We start from the raw sequence: 20,844 nt of genomic DNA, 5'->3' as shown, positions 1-20,844 counted from the left end.
GGAACTATGCCCAAAGAGTTATCAAATTGTGCATACCCTTTGACCCAGCATTACTGCTATTGGAATTATATCCCAAAGAAATACTAAAGAGCGGAAAGGGACCTGTATGTGCCAAAATGTTTGTGGCAGCTCTTTTTGTTGTAGCTAGAAACTGGAAGACAAATGGATGCCCATTAGTTGGAGAATGGTTGGGTAAATTATGGTATATGAAGGTTATGGAATATTATTGCTCTGTAAGAAATGACCAGCAGGAGGAATATAGAGAGGTTTGGAGAGACTGACATCAACTGATGCTGAGTGAAATGAACAGAACCAGAAGATCACTGTACACTTCAATGCTGTATGAAGATGTATTCTGATGGAAGTGGAAATCTTCAACATAGAGAAGATCCAACTCACTTCCAGGTGATCAATGATGGGCAGAAATAACAACACCCAGAGAAGAAACACTGGGAAGTGAATGTAAATTGTTAGCACTACTGTCTCTCTACCCAGGTTACTTATACCTTCAGAATCTAATACTTAATGTGCAACAAGAAAATGGTATTTACACACATATATTGTATCTAGGTTATATTGTAACACATGTAATATGTATGGGATTGCCTGTCATCTAGGGGTGGGAGTGGAGGGAGGGGGGGATAATTTGGAAAAATGAATACAAGGGATAATATTATAAAACAAAACATATAATTTAACATATTTAAGATGTATGGGACTACCTGCTATCTAGGGGAGAGGGTGGAGGGAAGGAGGGGAAAAGTTAAAACAAAGAATTTTGCAAGGGTCAATGTTGAAAAACTACCCATGCATATGTTTTGTATATGAAAAGCTATAATATAAAATATTTTAATTAAAAAAAAAAGATATTCAACTGAGAAAAAAGATTGCTTTCTCCTTTTGGTTCTTGCCACAAAGAAGTGAGAAGTGAGTTCCTATTATTTATTTTTCATTGTTTGCCTCATCCAGGTTCTTTTATTTACTGCTCAGAAGGTGAGAACTCCCACTTTGCATAGTGCTTCAACTGTCTTCCCTGGGGCTGTGTTGTCACCATTGGTCCCCTTTTAAAAATACTCCAATGAAATTACAGATACACAATGCTGTTCACACCTAGGCACTTTAGACCACAGTGATTTTACTCTTCAAATTTTCAAAATATTGCAACTTGTGTTTAATTGGCTTGAAAAATGGGACTTTAACATAGACACATGGTGACAGTATCACCCATGTTCTAGCTTGTATTCCATAATGGGATAGCTCTGAGAAGAGGTACAGAAACTTGTACAAGAGAAAAAATGAAAGCATATTTGGCAAAACGTCTGGCTTCAATTTCCTACTCAATTGAGGACTAATTTATTGCAATTCTTCACAACACCTTTCTACCTGTACCTCTCTTATATTTTCTTATTTCCTGCAAGATCTTTGAGTCTGCTATGATCCTCCAGTAGATCCCTCTCACTCAGAGCAATAGACTTTCCCTACCCATCTGCCTAGACTTTCAACCAAGAAAAGGCTTCTTCCTTTTCTTTCTTTATATCTTTGCTTCCTTATCTGCTTGGTTGTTTAGATATTCCTACTGCGATTTAGCATTCCAAATTTTGCTCTTCCTCCTTTTGTACTTGGAAGTTTTTTCCTTCTCCTTTCTTTTCTCCTATTCTTCCAACAGCCTCCCCTTCCCAATTAGGTACTGGAAGATCAGCCACCAAAGGGAAGAAAAAATGAGCTGTCCTTTTTATGGAAAGAAGGATTAACAAAATAGACAGAGTTTCTGGGTTTAAATCATCACACTTTATTCATCATTTCAACAGGAATACAAAGAAAGTGAGTGTCACTGGCAGTGTTACACTCATTCACTTTTCATAAAGGGCCACCCTTAGTATTTAGGCCCTGTGGCAGGCCTCTCCTGTGGACTCTTGGGGCAAATGATGAGTGAACCAGGGGTGCTTCTTTCCTTGGGACGGCAAGGAGAGAAATAAGGGCGAAGAGGCCCTTCCAAATCGATGTTTGATTGCCTGTGGACAAGGGATCTGTGTGTGACATCATAAAATGCTAATTGTTGGTTTTCCCAATCAAGAAAAATGCCCACTTTGTGCAGAGGCCAGGCCAATTGAAATTTCTTGTCTGAAGTACAGAAGAAGAAAGCATTTCCAGCTCTGAATGCTGCAATGGTCATTATCTCCTCAAATGAGAGTTTCCCTTTTCTCCTGACTGAATCTTTACAGATGCCCAATACCCACTCTGTCTTGTCTCCCACCTCTACTTCCCAGTAGTGTTTGCCTGAGGTGAATTTCTGGGCTCCCAAAACCCCGAGAACAGAATCAAATCTCTCTTTGTTGTCAGGCAGGTCTTGACGAATGCTTCCATACTGGACGCTCTTCAAATCTTCAGACAGGATGAGATGAGGATGGGCTGATTCAGGATCAAGAGTTATATCCCTGTGGAAACTCATGAGAAATTCTGCCATGCCTGTAATGGGGCAGAAAGGCCAGGTAATGAGAGGAAACACTGGCCATTGGAGTGCAAATTCTTCATTTTTTTTCAAAGTGCCTGGCACAGCCTGGATCATTTCCAAGGGCATCTTGTCCAAATTCTCCTCCACTTCTATCATCATTTGTTGCAGCTTTTGTTTTCCTTGGAACAACTTGTTCTTATACTCTTCTAGTTGGAGCAGGTTGCTTCTGGATACCTTAACCAATCTTTTTTGGTATTCATATTTTTCATTCCTCAAGAACTGTTGAATTTTCCAAAATTCAGAAAAAGTTGACTGTTTCAAAGTGTTGGAACGCTCTGTGACCTGTGCCTCTCTTCTTCTCAGTGTGCCCAGTGCAATTTGAAGTTTCTCTTCTTTGGTGTGTAAGATCCTGCACATCTCCAGGAGCGTGTTCTTGCACTTGTCAGCTGCTGTCTCCAAGGGAAGGACTTGGTGGTCCTTGTGCTCTGGGGCTGATAAGCAGGAATCACAGAGGGCTCTCTGGTCTTCCTCACAGAAGAACATCGCACATTCTCCATGTTGATCACAGGTGCTGAGGCCCAGCTCTTTCTGCAGCAGGTGAGGTTGGAGCATCTTGCCAGTGGTGCACTGAGAATGCAGGTTCCTGCTCAGCAGCAAGTCAGCCTGTCTGATGAATGACTCCCCTGCCCTCTGCACAGGTTGAGGTTTCAGTGACTCCCTCACTGCCCTGGAGAAGACACACTCTGTACTCTCAGTCACCCAGTCAATGAGGAAGTTCAGGCAGATGCAAGGAAGTGAGACCTAGCTGCAGGTTTTTAATGACACTCTTGCATGTATGTTCCTAAAGCTCTGATTCCTTCCTTTTCAGGTAGGGAGAGAGCTAGCTCCAGCCCTTGTGCTCTGGCAGCAAAAGACCTTGGCACTGAGCTGGTTGAGCCTTTTATATCTCTCTTCCTCTGCTTAGCCCTTCTCTTAACTCCACCCCCAACAAGGTGAGAACTCTTGTCTTTTGAGAGGATTTCCACTCTCTGCTTGAGGGCTGAGTTCTCACCTTCCTTCTAATCCCACCCTTCAGAGTCAGCAACTCTTGAGAAGAAAACTCCTTCCCTCCCTCCTTGAATTTGGAGACATCTCCTTATTGGGTCACTTAGCAATGACATTCTCATTTGTAAGCCTCAACACATCACCTCTCTGATGTGCTGAGATGGAAACATGGCAACGAAAAATCCCCCCCCCCCAACCACAACACCCACACCCTCCCCCCACACCATCCTTCCTCCCCCACCCCAAACAAAATCTTTTTTTTCAGAAATTGCTTCCCACCCATGGCTTTCATGAAGAAAACAAGTATCAACCTTTGTTATATCAACCCCCTTATTTCACATTTTTTGCCTCATTTTATAATTATGACTCAATCATCAGATTAAGACACATTTATATTTATAAAAGATTTTTTAGGAGGACATTATTTCTGATTCCTTTCTTTTTAGATATTCAACTCATGTGAAAGAATCCAGCCATTCTGGAGAGCAATTTGGAACTATGCCCAAAGAGTTATCAAATTGTGCATACCCTTTGACCCAGCATTACTGCTATTGGAATTATATCCCAAAGAAATACTAAAGAGCAGAAAGGGACCTGTATGTGCCAAAATGTTTGTGGCAGCTCTTTTTGTTGTAACTAGAAACTGGAAGACAAATGGATGCCCATCAATTGGAGAATGGTTGGGTAAATTATGGTATATGAAGGTTATGGAATATTATTGCTCTGTAAGAAATGACCAGCAGGAGGAATATAGAGAGGTTTGGAGAGACTGACATCAACTGATGCTGAGTGAAATGAACAGAACCAGAACATCGCTGTACACTTTAATGCTGTATGAAGATGTATTCTGATGGAAGTGGATATCTTCAACATAGAGAAGATCCAACTCACTTCCAGGTGATCAATGATGGGCAGAAATAACAACACCCAGAGAAGAAACACTGGGAAGTGAATGTAAATTGTTAGCACTACTGTCTCTCTACCCAGGTTACTTATACCTTCAGAATCTAATACTTAATGTGCAACAAGAAAATGGTATTTACACACATATATTGTATCTAGGTTATATTGTAACACATGTAATATGTATGGGATTGCCTGTCATCTAGGGGTGGGAGTGGAGGGAGGGGGGGATAATTTGGAAAAATGAATACAAGGGATAATATTATAAAACAAAACATATAATTTAACATATTTAAGATGTATGGGACTACCTGCTATCCAGGGGAGAGGGTGGAGGGAAGGAGGGGAAAAGTTAAAACAAAGAATTTTGCAAGGGTCAATGTTGAAAAACTACCCATGCATATGTTTTGTATATAAAAAGCTATAATAAAAAAATTTTAACTAAAAAAAAAAAAAAAGATATTCAACTGAGAAAAAAGATTGCGTTCTCTTTTTGGTTCTTGCCACAAAGAAGTGAGAAGTGAGTTCCTATCATTTATTTTTCATTGTTTGCCTCATCCAGGTTCTTTTATTTACTGCTCAGAAGGTGAGAACTCCCACTTTGCATAGTGCTTCAACTGTCTTCCCTGGGGCTGTGTTGTCACCATTGGTCCCCTTTTAAAAATACTCCAATGAAATTACAGATACACAATGCTGTTCACACCTAGGCACTTTAGACCACAGTGATTTTACTCTTCAAAATTTCAAAACATTGCAACTTGTGTTTAATTGGCTTTAAAAATGGGACTTTAACACAGACACATGGTGACGGTATCACCCATGTTCTAGCTTGTATTCCATAATGGGATAGCTCTGAGAAGAGGTACAGAAACTTGTACAAGAGAAAAAATGAAAGCATATTTGGCAAAACGTCTGGCTCAATTTCCTACTCAATTGAGGACTAATTTATTGCAATCCTTCACAACACCTTTCTACCTGTACCTCTCTTATATTTTCTTATTTCCTGCAAGATCTTTGAGTCTGCTATGATCCTCCAGTAGATCCCTCTCACTCAGAGCAATAGACTTTCCCTACCCATCTGCCTAGACTTTCAACCAAGAAAAGGCTTCTTCCTTTTCTTTCTTTATATCTTTGCTTCCTTATCTGCTTGGTTGTTTAGATATTCCTACTGCGATTTAGCATTCCAAATTTTGCTCTTCCTCCTTTTGTACTTGGAAGTTTTTTCCTTCTCTTTTATTTTCCTCAGGTTTCTTCTCCTATTCTTCTAACAGCCTCCCCTTCCCAATTAGGTGCTGGAAGATTAGTCACCAAAGGAAAAAAAACATGACTTCTCCTTTTTATGGTAAGAAGGATTAACAATGTAGCCAGAGTTTTCTTGGTTTAAATAAAAGGCTCTCAGATTCATAGTCTTCCTGAAAAGTTAGCACTCTTAATTCTAAATTCATACTGCTGAAGAACAGAGCAAGAAGCAAGCCCCAGATTCTGGGTGCTCAGAATAACGCCAATCCCTTTGCCACAAATGGGTATGCACTTACAATGTTTATATGCTTTATTTACTATTTTATTGTTCATTCATTTTAATGAGGGAAAAGAAAGGGGGAACCCCGTTTGTGGGCGCATAGATAGTCAGATAATCCCTTTAGGCCCAGTGTCCCCTGTAAATGAATTTCCAGGCTTTAAAACCTTGATTGGTAAAAAAGGTTTATTGTAGGAATTTGGAAGTAAAGTTCAGTTAGAAAGATGCCAGGGCCAGAGGTGGCCACTGGGCGGGCAGGAACCCTTACATGGTCAGAATGATAACATGTGTTGGAGGGGAGGGCTCCTGTCAAGAGAAACCTCTGCCTGGCTATTTGATACCTAAAAGATTGTTGGTGGTACCCCCAAGTCCTTGGCAGGCTTTTCAGTTAGCTCAGATCTGGTGGGGCCTGGGGGAAGCTGAGCAGATGGTGGGGTTAGGCCTGGATATTCAAAAGGGTGCTTTTGACCAGGATTTGTGAATCAAGGTCAGCCATGGGGGTTGGGCAGTCAGAGAGGAATCTTAAAGGGACCTCAACCCCCATCAATTTCAAGTCATGTCTGACTCTTCATGATCCCATTTCGCATTTTCTTGACAAAGGTACTGGAGTGGTTTTCCATTTCCTTCTCCAACTCATTTTACAGATGACAAATCTAGCATTAGAAGTATACCATAGTACAACAGTAATAAAGCACACTATTGGTGTCCTATCTTACATATAGGATATTATGTAGTCGATAATGTAACCTATATGCAGATTATATACTATCTATATCATATATGTATGTACATATTTATTACATGTATTGTGTAGTATATTAGAGTACATTGGCATGATTTAATAGTATATTATAGTGTATTGGTGTACTATAGTAATATATTATAGTTTACTGCCACACTACAATAAACTACTATACTACACCACTTTTTTACTATATCAATTGTATACTACAGTATACTGATATGTTGCAATGTACTGGTTTATCCAAAGTATATATACTGTAGTATACTGGTATGCTGTAGCATAGTGGTCTACTACAGTATTCTACCAGTACTGGATAGGGGGTTCACAGATGGCTCCTGAGGACTTAAGAAACTTCAAGATTTATGGGAAGAGAGAAGGACAGTGTGGAAGAGTGGAAACAACAGTAATGGGGTCTGAGAAACTAGCTTCAACTCTAATCTCTGACACTACCTCTAGACCTTAATTTCCTTAAACTCCATTTTCTTAGTCTATAAAGCAAAAGGGTTGTACTCAGTTATCCCTGAAGTCCTCCCCTGAACCAGATCAATCTCATCTCTACTAGTGAAGTTGAGGCTAAGAGCAAGTAGAGAAAGTGTCTTTGGATCTTGGAATTCAAAGAATTATTTTGCATTACCAAAGGATTCATAATCACCAAAAGGCCTGCCTGGAGACGTTTTAGAAAGAATTTCCTTTCCTTCCACCCCTAATCCATTGAAGGGTTTGTTTCCTAGTTCATAGGGTGGCCAAGAATATGCAAATTTATGGGATGTAGTTAAGATTCAATGGCTATTAAAGCTCACAAATTAAATAAGCAGCTCCAAACTGTTACTGCTAATTGAAGTGAAAGTAGAATTCAAAATTTTAAAAATTGCTTAAACTCTTTTTAGAGTCATATCTAATAATGGGAGAAAAAAATCATACTTTTACTCTGTAATACTTTTTATAAAATTTTATTTAGAAATTTTTTTCCACAGTATATATGCATGAGTAATTTTTTAAAAAATATAAAATTATCCCTTGTATTCATTTTTCCAAAATTTCCCCTCCCTCCCTCTACTCCCTCCCCTTGATGACAGGCAATCTCATAAATTTTACATACGTTACAATATAACCTAGATACAATATATGTGTGTAAATACCATTTTCTTGTTGCACATTAAGTATTAGATTCCGAAGGTATAAGTAACCTGGGTAGATAAACAGTAGTGCTAACAATTTACATTCACTTCCCAGTGTTCCTTCTCTGGGTGTAGTTATTTCTGTCCATCATTGATCAATTGGAAGTGAGTTGGATCTTCTTTATGTTGAAGATATCCACTTCCATCAGAATACATCTTCACACAACAATGAAGTATGCAGAGATCTTCTGGTTCTGTTCATTTCACTCAGCATCAGTTGATGTAAGTCACTCCAAGCCTCTCTGTATTCCTCCTGCTGGTCATTTCTTACAGAGCAATAATATTCCATAACCTTCATATACCATAATTTACCCAACCATTCTCTAATTGATGGACATCCATTCATCTTCCAGTTTCTAGCTACAACAAAAAGAGCTGCCATAAACATTTTGGCACATACAGGTCTCTTTCCCTTCTTTAGTATTTCTTTGGGATATAAGCCCAGTAGTAGTACTGCTGCGTCAAAGGGTATGCTCACTCTGTAATACAGATTGTCTCTCCTAGATCTATTTTCCAGGTCTGTCATTTTGGCAAGTAGATAGCTGACATTTTTCTGCAGATTTTAATTTTTTTGGCTTTCCTTGACTGATTCTTGGTGTCTCAGTGAATCATTCGTTTCTATTTGTTCAGTTCTGATTTTTAATGAGTTATTTTCTTCATTAGCTTTTTTTAACTTCTTTTTGTATGTGTCCAATTGAGTTTTTAAATGAGTTGTTTTGCTCCATGGAATTTTTTTCCATTTCACTAAATTTGTTTTTTTAGGAATTATTCTTTTTCCAATTCACAAATCCTACTTTCTTGGGAGATCTTTTTCTTTTCCAATTCACAGATCCTACTTTCCTGTGATTTCTTTACCTTTTCCAACTCCTGAATTCTGTTGCCCTGTACTTCCTGTGAATTCTTTACCTTTTCCAATTCACATTTCAGGACATTGTTATTCTCTAGCATAGTTTCTCTTTCCTTTCCACATTTTTCTTCTAATTCTCTCTTCAGATTTTTAATAGTTTCTTGTAGGAGAGCGTTATTTGGGGAATTGTCTGGAGGCTGTCTGCTATCAGCCTCCTCAAGGTTTGGAAACCGACTCTTTTTCTGCATAGAAGCTTTCAATTGTTTTCTTCATTTTTTTCTCATTTTATTTTTTTTAAAGCCTTCAGGGCCTGCCCTCAGACAAGGAGATTCCCAGCTTCCTCAGCAGAGCAAGAATGTGTTTAAGGACAGTATTTGCCCTCTCAATGGGCTGCAAGGAAAGGCCGAGCTGCGGGAGGGCTCTGGGAAGAGCTCCATGGGGAAGTAATTGTGCCTGGGTATCACGGGCTAGGCTGTGTAAGTGCCCTTTGAGGAGCCCCACTGTGAGGATTAGTGACCTCCTTGGGATAGTGGTTAAGGAGCAAAGTTATCACTGCTCCCCCCCCCCCCCCTAGATAAAAAAAGCCTGCTTTGAGTATAATCGTCTTGTCCTTCATGGAACCGGAAGTGTCCTTGCCTGGGGGAGCAATCTTGGGCTGAGGAAATTCCATTATCCCTGGGTAGCCCCTCACTATACAGATGAGAGGCTGCCTTGGGTTGTGCCCCTGCTGTGTGTGACTGCCACCTCCCCCCCCCCCCCCCCCCCCAGCATGAGCACCTCACTGCCTAAATGCTGGATCTATGTTATGGTCCTGGGTGAGCACAGTCAGACCCTCTTGGGCTTTGGTGTCACTCAGAATACCTACCCCAGGCTCCAACTTCTCTGCTGGTCCCCTACTAAATGAGAACTAATTTATTGCAATTTTTTGCAACCCTTTCTACCTATAGCTCTCTTATATTTTCTTATTTCATGCAAGATATTTGAGTCTGCTATGATCCTCCAGTAGATCTCTCTCACTCAGAGCAATAGACTTGCCATACCCATGAATATATGTGATTGAGAACTCACGTTGTTTTCTGGATTCTTGGAGATGATTCTCATTCAGCCCTGGATCCAAACCCTGGATCCATTTGGTCCCAATCACTCCCTATTCAATAAAAAGTTAAATACTCTCTAATCTCTATCTTGCCTCAGTTTCTCTGGCATTACAAGTGTGGTGCATGCTAAATAAACATTCCCTATCTGTTACTGACAGTTATTTGGAAGACATATTCTGAATCAACACCTATGACTTTTTTCACAATCATTAGATTTATGAAGATTTTTTCCTCTTTGCTCATTCTCCCTCTCACCATGCTCTCAGACTTGCAATTGGCCTCCCTAGGTTGGCCTGAACTTTTTCATTGCCAATTCTTAGAAGAAAAAGGGGGGATGTGGTCCTCATAGTTTAAGGCAATTAAGGACTAGCTTTCACCAGCTTTGAAGAAAGATTTTTATAGTCCCAGAATTTAAAAGAGAGAACTTCTTGAGCTTTTCTGATAAATTTACAAAAGGAAACCAGAACCTACCTTAATAATACCAACATACCATACAATCCCATTAAATTCATAAAAAAAATGATTATAAAACTATGGGTCTAAAAGCATAAACATTTTCACAGCCCTCATCCCTTTATTGGCATCAACTTTCCACACCCATCTCTCTAAGACATTATCTCAAAGAACCATTCTCTCTTTCCTTGACCCATACTAATCCATTTAACACTTAACATAACACTTACTAGGTGTTATTTTGAGTTTATTTTTTTTATTTATTCTTTCATCTAATTCTTCCTCCAGCAGTACTTGTAAATTTTTTTCTCCCTTTTCCTCTGCCTTTAGCTCTTCTTTCCCAATCCTTTTCTGTCTTCTATTGAGCAGATCTCCAACTTAGGTACTTAAAAATCAGCTGCCATTAGAAACAACAACAACAAAAACCGAACAAATAAACCCCCAAATCTTTTTTTTTTTTTATACCAAGTATAAACAAGAGAGACTTTATTCTCATTGGTTTTGATAATCATGCATCGTATTATTGACCATGTCAAAATAAGTTCAAATAAACAGAAAGTCTTTTTCAGGGTCACATTCAATCACTACTCAGGGAAAATCTCCCATAGTATCATTGACAGCCCTCAGTGATTATTCTTGGGGAAGATAATGAATAAGCCAGGAGTACTTCAATAGTAGAGGAGCAAGGACTCAGAGGCTTTTCTTTGACAAACTGTATAATAGGCATCTATCTTTATAAAATGATGAATGTCCCTTTTCATAATCAAGAACATTTACCATTTTGAAACTGACTTTTTTCATAGCTATTAAATTCAAACATGAGATAAGTTTTTTCCTGTTGGAATACATGGAAGCTATCTGACAATGACTGCTGGAGTTCCTACCCAGAATGCATCTCTTCCTTTGAGAGGATGATACAAGGTGACAGGCAGTTGCTGTTGTCTGATCTCCCTGACTGAGAGGCCCTTGCATTGTCCCAATTTCTCCTCTTCCCTCTGGCTCTAGTTTATCTCATTCCCAGCCATCAACACCTGTGACAGCTAAGTCTGCCTTGGAACTCCTTCAGATGTTATGAACCACAGCTGTGGAGGCTCTCAGAGAACTGATCTATCCCTTAATATTATCCTCATGAGTTTACCACAGCTGCTGGTGTCTTTTTTTTCCCTACTTTGTCCCTTTCTCTCCTTCTTTTTACTACTCAAAAGGTGAGAACTCCTGCTTCACAAAGTGCTTCTGTCTCTGCAATGGGGCTGTGTTCTCAAATTGTTCCTTTTTTAGAATTAAGGGCCTCAAGATTTGAAATGACATTCACATCTAGGCACTTCAGAAGAAGATTGTCTACACCTTCATTCTTTCAAAACAGTTGTAACTGGATTTAAATTAAATTGGAATTTTAATTGGAGACATGGTGACAGTATCAATAGTAATCTATAATTATATATATATATGTGTGTGTGTGTGTGTGTGTGTGTGTGTGTGTGTGTGTGTGTGTGTGTGTATTTTTTTTTTTTCCTGAGGCAATTGGGTTTAAATGACTTGCCCAGGATCACACAGCTTCAGGAAGTAGGAAGTGTCTGATTCCATATTTGAACTCAGGTCCTCCTGACTTCAGGGCTGGGGCTCCATCCACTATGCCACCTAGCTGCCCATATCTATATTGCATTTTACAATAGCTCCAAAAAGAGGGACAAAAATTCTACAAGGGAAAGGCCAAAAACAGAAGATAAAAATGAAAGTATTTTTGCGAAAATATTTTCCTTTCATGTTTTACATAGTTGAAGACTAATGTATTACACTCGTTCACAAGACGTTTATGTCTGTAGTGTCTTATATCACTTTCTTCAGTAGAAGATCCTTGATTTGACTATGTTCCTCAAGCTGAACTTGTTTCAAACTCAGAACAATAGTCTTTCCATTCCCACTTCCCTAGGACAAGAGAAAATTTCACCCTTTTCCTTATTCATTCATTCATTCTTTTTTTTGACTGTTTTTTTCTTTTTAGCTGAGTTGCTTATTTGTTGTTCATACATAAGATAATTTAGCATTTGAGATTTTGCTCTTCCTCCTAAAATATTTGGAAATTTTTGATTCCTATTTTCCTTTTTTTAGTCCTTTCCTCCTTTTTTCTCTCTGCTTTTCCTTCCACTTGAGATGCTACAAATCAGCCAGCAAGGGAAAAAAATAACCTGTCAGTTTTTATGAGTAGAAGTAAAAAGAAGACAGATTCTATTTCATTTGGTTTTACTAATGACACATCACTTTATTGACCATTTAAACAGGAATTCAAAGAAATAGAATGTCACTGTCAGTATCATATTTACTCATTTGTCAGAGAGGATCATCCATAGTAATTAACATCTGTGATAGCCTTCTACTGTGGACTCTTGGGGCAAATGATGAGTGAACCAGTGGTGCTTTCTCCACAGAGAAGGTAAGGCGAGAAATAAGGGCAAAGAGGTCCTTCACAATCTATGTTTGAGTTACTGTAGATAAGGGATCTGTCGATGACATCATAAAATGCTATAGTGCTCATTTCATAATCCAGAAAAATGCCCAATTTTTGCACAGGTAAGCTGCATTGACAGTCTTTTTTTGAATCCCAGAGGAAGAATCCATTGCCACATATGAAGCCCATGAGGGTACTTATATCCCCAGAGGAGGAGGAGGAGATCAGGCCCTTTCTCCTGACTGAATCTTTACAGATGCCCAATTCCCACTCTGTCTTATAGCCCACTTCCCAATAGTGTTTTCCTGAGGTGAATTTCTGGGCTCCCAAAACCACAAGAGAAGCGTCAAATCTCCCTTTGTTGTCAGGCAGGTCTTGACAGATGCTTCCATACTGGACCCTCTTCAAATCTTCAGACAGGATGAGATGAGGATGGGCTGATTCAGGATCAAAAGTTATATCTCTGTAGAAACTCATGAGCATTTCTCTCATGCCTGTGACAGGGCAGACAGGCCAGGAAATGTAAGAAAGCTCTGGTTTGTTAAGTAGGAGCTCTTCCTTGTTTTTCAAAGTGCCTGGCATATCCTGGATCATTGCCAAAGGCATCTTGTCCAAATTCTCTTCTACCTGGAACAGCATTTCTTGTAGATGCTGGATTTGTTGGGACAGCTCATTCTCCTTCTCCTCCAGGTTGACCAGATAGTCTCGGGATCGCTGCTCCAGCCTTTCCAGGTGTTGACATTCTTCATCCCTCCAAGACTGGTGAATTTTCCCATATTCAGTATTAGCTGACTCTTTGAAAGTGTAGGAACTCTCTCTGAATTGTGCCTCTCTTCTTCTCAATGTGCCCAGTGAAATTTGAAGTTTCCCTTCTTTGGTTTGTAAGATCCTCCACATCTCCAGGAGCGTGTTCTTGCACTTGTCAGCTGCTGTCTCCAGGGGAAGGACTTGGTGGTCCTTGTGCTCGGGGGCTGATAAGCAGGAAACTATGGCTCTAAAAGCATAAACATTTTCACTGCCCTCATCCCTTTACTGGCATTGACTTTCCAAACTCATCTCTCTAGGACTTTATCTTTTTTTTCCCCTCTGAGGCTGTTGTTAAGTGACTTGCCCAGGGTCACACAGCCAGGAACTGTTAAGTGTCTGAGATCACATTTGAATTCGGGTCCTCTTGAATTCAAGGCTTGTGCTCTATCCACTGCTCCACCTAGCTGTCCCTCTAGGAAAGAAAGAAACCCAGAAATGATAAAGAAAGGTACAGAATGAAACATTTATTTGGAGACTGCCCAAGGCATTGTTTTGTTGTTGTTTGTATATTTGTCTTGTTAAGCTTATTTGTCTCCAGAGAAAATTATTAGGAGAACTGATAGTGATAGTGATGGAAAAAAAGCAAGAAAGGAACATCAGTGAAAATATACAGAAAGGCAGAGGGAAGCTTTGAAGGGAAACTAGAAGAGAAGTTTTAGTGTATAATTTAATACATGCTTTAAAACTATATCTAATAGAAGTTCACAGGTTCATATATAATCTCCTTTTATTTTCTTTGGACATTAAAATACTCAAATGTGTTGTTTGTTATGATCATAAACTGTAAAGGGCTAGAATGGAGCAGATGCACTTAAGGTAAGGTAACCTAGCACTTAAGGCTAATTACCAATTGGACAATTCTTTATTAACATATGCTTGGAGGATGACCTTACTCAACTCTGTGCTGGCTGGATCTCTGGATGTGGACAAAGAAGGGGAAGAGAGATAAGAGGGTGGAGTAGGACAAGCAGGATCATTCTTTGGTGGTGGAGAGAGAGAAAGGAGATGTGGAGATTCCTATATCTAATCCCCTGACAGCAACTCCAAAACACAAAGAATAAAGGCTTTTGCTTATCCTGACTCCAGCTGCTTCTAAGATATCCAGGGTACTAATGTGGTCACAACAATAAACAAGAAAAAAATTTAAATGAAAATGGTACTACTAGCACTGGAGAATCAGAATCATTTGAAGAATCAGTTTTGTGAAACCAAGAAAAGTAAGGTGTGAAAGCAGAGGTCAAAGGAAATGTTTTTACATGGCACAATGGAAATGAAAAGGAAAGGAGAAAAGTGACTAGTGAGTGGTAAGTTTTAGTTGGCTAAAGAATAGAATAGAGGAAATTAGAAGGAAAAAAAGAGAGAGAGCTTTTATCCCAGTTGAAGATTCTGAATCACTGAAAAAGTGGAGTCAGACAGGAAGATAAACTGAAGATAGAGAGCAATTATTTTAATCCTTTTCCAGAGTTTTATTGTAGTAATGGGGCAGTATTAACTCCTCAAATAGCTGGGAGCTGTGGACATTGGTGAGCAATGCATGAGGGATCCTCAGGCCAGAGGTTTGATCCTTTGGGAATTAAAGTGATTTTATACATGGCATCACCTTAGTAAAAAGACCCCAACATAGCAGGAGGTAGGCATACACATGGCATATCTTCCATTTGGCTTTGCCTAAATTCTGATATTGTTACATTCTGTTTGCTGTCTAAAGCCCTACTTAGAATTTCTAACACTTTGTCTAAACTCTTGGTCTCAATTCCAAGAATACAGGAAATGGATAGAAGAAAACAACAGAAATCAAAAGAGTGAAGTAGCCTTTCAAAAAGAGTTTTCTCAGTTTTCTTTTAATTGCTTGTTGAATACATTATTGGCTATAGTCAAATCAAATTTTCATCATTTATTTTAAATAAGCAGTTTTAAAGTTATGGTTTATGAATGTAATCAAATATTAGAGTGTTTTAAGAAATGACAAGCAGGAAGTTACAGAAAACTTGGAAAGACTTACAGGAATTCAAGCAAATTGAATTGAGCCTAACCAAGAGAACATTTTACAGCAACAATGTGCTAATGATGCCATTGGGGCTCCTGGTGGTCAGAGAATTAAATGATGACTTTAGTGGCAGGTTCGGTGTTCAGGGAACCAAATGAAGAGATTTGGCTCTCTTAAATTCCCCTAGGATTAGGCACAGGGTAGGGAATTGTGGGAACCCCTTCTGGTGGTGCAGAGGTCCTTTGTAAAGGAATATATGAACCTGAAAAGCTAGACTGGTAAAAGAAGTGTATTCCTAGCATTGGGAAGTCAGCCTTTGCTATGCATAAATATGCTATGCAAAGTCACCTGCCTCATTTTCCCATTCAAAGCCATGTGGGTCCATTGGCCAGGCATAGATCTGGTCCACTGGAGATGGCCCTGGATGAAATGGGAGATCTTGATCTTTTGTAACTAAGGTCTTCATCAGGTCTCTGAAATGTTTTTGTTTGTGTTTTCTAGGGGTCTCTGGAGGTCTTTGGAGCAGCAGCCTTCTTTTTAACTAAGTAATCACCTCAAGAATAGTCAGGTGTTAAATTTCAAATCCTTTATTATCTCCTTCACAATCTAGTTTCCTGGCCTGGGGCCCTGGGCCAGCTTAATGGAGAACCTTTCAGAAGTTTTGGTTTTAGTGGAGAAGTAAAGGAGGAGAGCCTGCCACCAGGAGCCTGATGAAGATAGAATGAATCTGTCTCTGTATTCCTTCTGAGTCTGTGTCTGGCCCTTCTGAACTTGTCTCTGGCCCTGACTCTGGCTGAGATTGTCACAGCTTTATATGCTCTATTTTGAGTATAAAACAATCATTATATCACTAGGAAACCGTTATTTGTTGTAAGATTAAATCAATCATACTGAAGTCAGAGAACTATTAATCACCACGCTAAACTAGATAACCATTGTCTCATCAATTCCACTGACAACACCTTGTAAGAATCCTTATTTCACAGTTCTGGCCCATAACAGGTCTCAGTTTGACTGAGACCATAACATTCAGTGATTAAGGCTAGGTAGCAATTGAGACAAAGAATCACCTCTTTCACCTAGTCAAAAAAATATATATATAAATAAGTAAGTGAATAAATGAATGAATCCAAAGAAAGCACTGATGGAGTCTGAATGCAAATCAAAGTGTACCCTTATAATTTTCTTTATGTTTTTTCCTTTTTGAAAACAGCAATTTTTTTTTCAAATTTTCTTTTTCATAACTTGATGAATTTGAAAATGAGTTTTACATTATAATATATAAATAACCTATATCATATTATTTATTATCTTAAGGAGGAGCAGAGCAAGGAGGGAAAGAGAAATTTTGAAACTCAAATTTTATTAAAAAAAGAATTAAAATTATCTCTATATGTGATTGGGGGAAAATAGTATTCATTTTAAACATACAGATTCCAATTTAGGATCTTTCATTTGCTGTCTTGGTTACCTTTAAACACCTTCAGGGTAAGAACTGCCTTTTTTCCCTGCTTTTTTCTCTGGATCCTAAAAGCTTGAAGTGATATGTAGCACATAGTAGTTGATCAAAAAAATGTATTTTTATATTATTTAAACTCTCACTCCTCTTTTTAATCATCTGAAAAATGAGGATTCTAAATTAAGGCAACTAAGTTTCCTTATAGATCTAAATTTATGAGCTATGAATCCATTTTGGGACATATTTGTGTTCTTCAATTCCCTTATACCATTGATTGAACTATCTCTAAATCTGTGGTATATGAATTCTTTATAGAATTAGCCTTTGTATGTTTGAAATAAAACAAAAGGACATCCCCAAAAAGTCCTAGGCTCCTGCATTATGAGTGAATTGGACTGAGACTAGATAGACCAGATCATTCAATTTAAAGCATCATATTTATTAGGCGGCCCAGCAACTGACCCCACTAGACAGGCTAGTAGAGACCAGCTTCAAACTTTTAGTGAGGTACACTTTTAAGCCCATTTGCCACATCCCGGTACAGCCTTGAGGTTACAAATTTCAGGAATCATTGACACACCTTCTCGTTTACAATGGGGAAGTGTCTGGACGAGAGTGAGCACACAACATAATCTGTTGGCATATTTTGCAATGATCTCCTGACTTTGTTAGACACATACTTCTCAGAAAGTCTAGGGGCTCAGGAACCAGAGGATGGGGCCCAGTCTGAGCATAACACTTCCCTTAATTTAGTTTAAGCAACATTTTCCTATAAGCCTGAGGCCCCTTGACCTAGGGATGAGGGGGGCAGTCTTTTGTCCATTTCATGAGGAAATGGAATGCATATATCTCGGGGCTCAATATTTGTGGGAACCCTGACTTGTGAGATATTTAGAGCAATTGTTGAGTTGCTATGATACACTCTAGAAGTTATTTTCTCATTTGTGTATAAGGTGCCTAATTAAAAACTACTATGTCTAAAAAGGGTGCTACCATGCATACCAAGCTAATAACAGAGGAGTAGACTTATCCTTTTATGGTAGGAACTTTATAATCTTGGAATTCCAAATTAAATCAAAGTGCACAACTTCTTTATTTTTTGGTCTTATTTTAAGAGAAATGAAATCAACCAGACTTTATACCTAGCAATTATGATGGAGAATAAAGCATTTGCTGCAGATCTTATTTCTGACTTGTTATTTCTTCTCATTCATTCATTTCTGCTTTCAATAGGCATTTATTAAGTGACTGCTAAATGCATAGCACTGAACTAAGAGCTATAGGTAATAATAAGACAGTGGAGCCTATGATTTACACCATTAAGGAATTCATACTATAGTATTGGAAGGCATCAATTTCCTTAGCTATTAATTGTCATTGCTACTGATTTTACAGTTCTATGGAGCTATTATTTTCATCTCAGAGCAATTGAAAAAAAAATTTTTTTTTCACACCCTTCCTTTGGGAACAAAGTTCATTGAAAAATTTTATCTTGTTTTCTAAATTTTTAAAAAAATGTAGGGGCTGTTTGGTGGCACAGTGGATAGAGCACCAGTCTTGAATTCAGGAGGACCTGAGTTCAAATCTGTTATCAGACAATTAACACTTCCTAGCTGTGTGACCCTGGGCAAGTCACTTAACCCCAGCCTGGGGGCGGGGGAAGGGGGGAAAGAATGTAAACAGGGAATGGCTATTATACCTACTTGAAGTCTGAAAAGATATATTCCTCCTTTTAGGACATTATTTCAAAATAAATGAATTTCCCCCATCCTTATTCTCTCCCCCCCACACACATACATACACAAACAATTTCCAGAATCTAATTGCAAGGAAGAAAACATTCTTTTTCATATGTATTACCAATACATATGCAATTTTGTAAATTTGGGTCCATAATAAGATATCATGGCATTTTAATTTTTTAAATTTTGGCCTGAAAGATAAATGTCAGTAAATGAAATTAAGTGCATGTTGTTTGATAAAAATACCTGATCTGGGATATTTAAAATTATACTAGATGTATCATCTCTTCACTGTACCACAAACTATTTGAAGCTTCTTCAAGCAGTGATTTCCAAGGTGCCCAGAAAGTAATGGAGTTAAAATTATATATACTATTTTCTACAGAGACTTTCCTCAGGGAATAGGATAACAGGAACAATTTTCTCCTTTCATTTGAGCACCCTGGCTTGTTATATGTAACTATGACAATGATAGTGTGTATAATACCAGGCTGTGATTCTCAAGGAATCAGATAAGAGAGGGAAGGAAGGAAAGAGAAAGGAAGGAACGAGGAAGGAAGGAAGGAAGGAAGGAAGGAAGGAAGGAAGGAAGGAAGGAAGGAAGGAAGGAAGGAAGGAAGGAAGGAAGGAAGGAAGGAAGGAAGGAAGGAAGGAAGAGAGGAAGGAAGGAAGGAAGGAAGGAAGGAAGGAAGGAAGGAAGGAAAGAAGGAAGGAAGGAAAGTAGGAAGGAAGTAAGTAAGGGAGGAAGGAAGAGAGGGAGGAAGGAAAGGAGGGGGCGAGAAGGGATGGAGGGAAAAAAGAATGAAAAAGGGAAAAGGGAGAGAGGAAAGAAGGGAAGAAAAAAGGGATGGAGGGAACGAAGAGATTATAGTATAAGTAACAGCAATATTGTTTTAAGAACAATTTTGAGTGATAATGTCCTTTTAACTATTATAAATATTCAAACTAACTATGAAGGATCTGTGAAAATATTATCTAAACCCAGAGAAAGAACTGATAAATTGAAGCATCTATAAAAAGATTTTTACATACACAGACACCCACACTCACCCCACCCCCACACATACATCTACCTTTGTCCTGTTAGCTATCTTTAGGAAAAAAGGGGGAAGTGAAGGAAGGAAAGAAAGAAAAAAGAAGAAACATGATGACTTTATTATATATTTAAAAGGAAAAATATCAGATGTTCAGTTTCAAGTGCAATCATCTTTTATTATTCTATGTTATGAAAATGCTTTTGTTTCATAAATTAAAAATAGAATAAATAAATTTAAAATTTAAAGAGAAAGAATAAATAAACAAAGATGTATTGAAAAGAGAAAGAGAAGAGGAAATATGGAAGGGAAAAAAAGGGAAGGAAGAGGCCAAGAAAAATCTGGGGATAGTTAAAGATGGAAGAGGATGGAGAAGGAGGTAGGCATGAGAAATATAGAGGGAAAGACTTCTTTTAATTAGCATTTACAATACATATTACTAATTTTATATTCTAACTTTCAAAATAAAATTTATTTAACTGCAAAACACCAAACTGTGATCCAATGAGAAACATACAATTTAGCAGAGTTTTTGTTTCTAAATAGTTAGATTTTGCAATGAATTTTTCAAGTCTATACAGATTCAGTGCCTATTTTATCAAAAAATGAGCAGGTAGTAGAATTGGTGGTTTAGAAAAAATATCACAGTTATCCAAGTAGTAGGCAGCGAGCGACCAAAGGAACCATAACTGATTTAATCAGCCACTGGCAGTTTCACTGTACAGGCCGTGTGTACTTAGACATGCATGGCTTAATCTTTGAGACAAGCATATGCTACTGGCAGGATCAACCTATATGTTATACTGAAGACTAATGTATTTCAATCATTCATAAGACCTTTATGTCTGTAGTGTCTTACATCACCTTCTTCAATTGAAGATCCTGGAGTTCCTATGGTCCTCAAGCTGAACTTGTTTCTCACTCAGAACAATAGTCTTTCCATTCTCACTTCCCTTGGACAAGAGAAACTTTCACCCTTTTCCTTATTCATTCATTCTTTTTTAGCTGTTTTTTTTCTAGCTGAGTTGCTTATGTGTTTTTCATACATAAGATAATTTAACATTTGAGATTTTGATCTTCCTCCTAAAATATTTGGAAATTTTTGATTCCTATTTTCCTTTTTTCCAGTCCTTT

The 20,844-nt window shown here is 38.3% G+C and overlaps 1 protein-coding gene across 1 annotated transcript; it reads right to left on the bottom strand.

The window, feature by feature from the left end:
* Positions 1-1,873: 1,873 nt before the first annotated feature.
* LOC141561955 (putative E3 ubiquitin-protein ligase TRIML1) lies at positions 1,874-3,064 on the bottom strand. The gene has a single exon (XM_074302000.1). The coding sequence runs from the start codon at positions 3,062-3,064 to the stop codon at positions 1,874-1,876; it is 1,191 nt and encodes a 396-aa protein (XP_074158101.1).
* Between the last annotated feature and the right edge of the window lie 17,780 nt (positions 3,065-20,844).

This window comes from Sminthopsis crassicaudata, chromosome 3 (genome assembly GCF_048593235.1).
Source record: "Sminthopsis crassicaudata isolate SCR6 chromosome 3, ASM4859323v1, whole genome shotgun sequence".
In the NCBI taxonomy this organism is placed as follows: domain Eukaryota; kingdom Metazoa; phylum Chordata; class Mammalia; order Dasyuromorphia; family Dasyuridae; genus Sminthopsis; species Sminthopsis crassicaudata.
This window is presented reverse-complemented; position numbering and strand designations above follow the sequence as displayed.

Excerpts from the sequence above, each read along its gene's own strand:
- LOC141561955 (XM_074302000.1), bottom strand. The coding sequence starts at position 3,064 with ATGCTCCAACCTCACCTGCTGCAGAAAGAGCTGGGCCTCAGCACCTGT.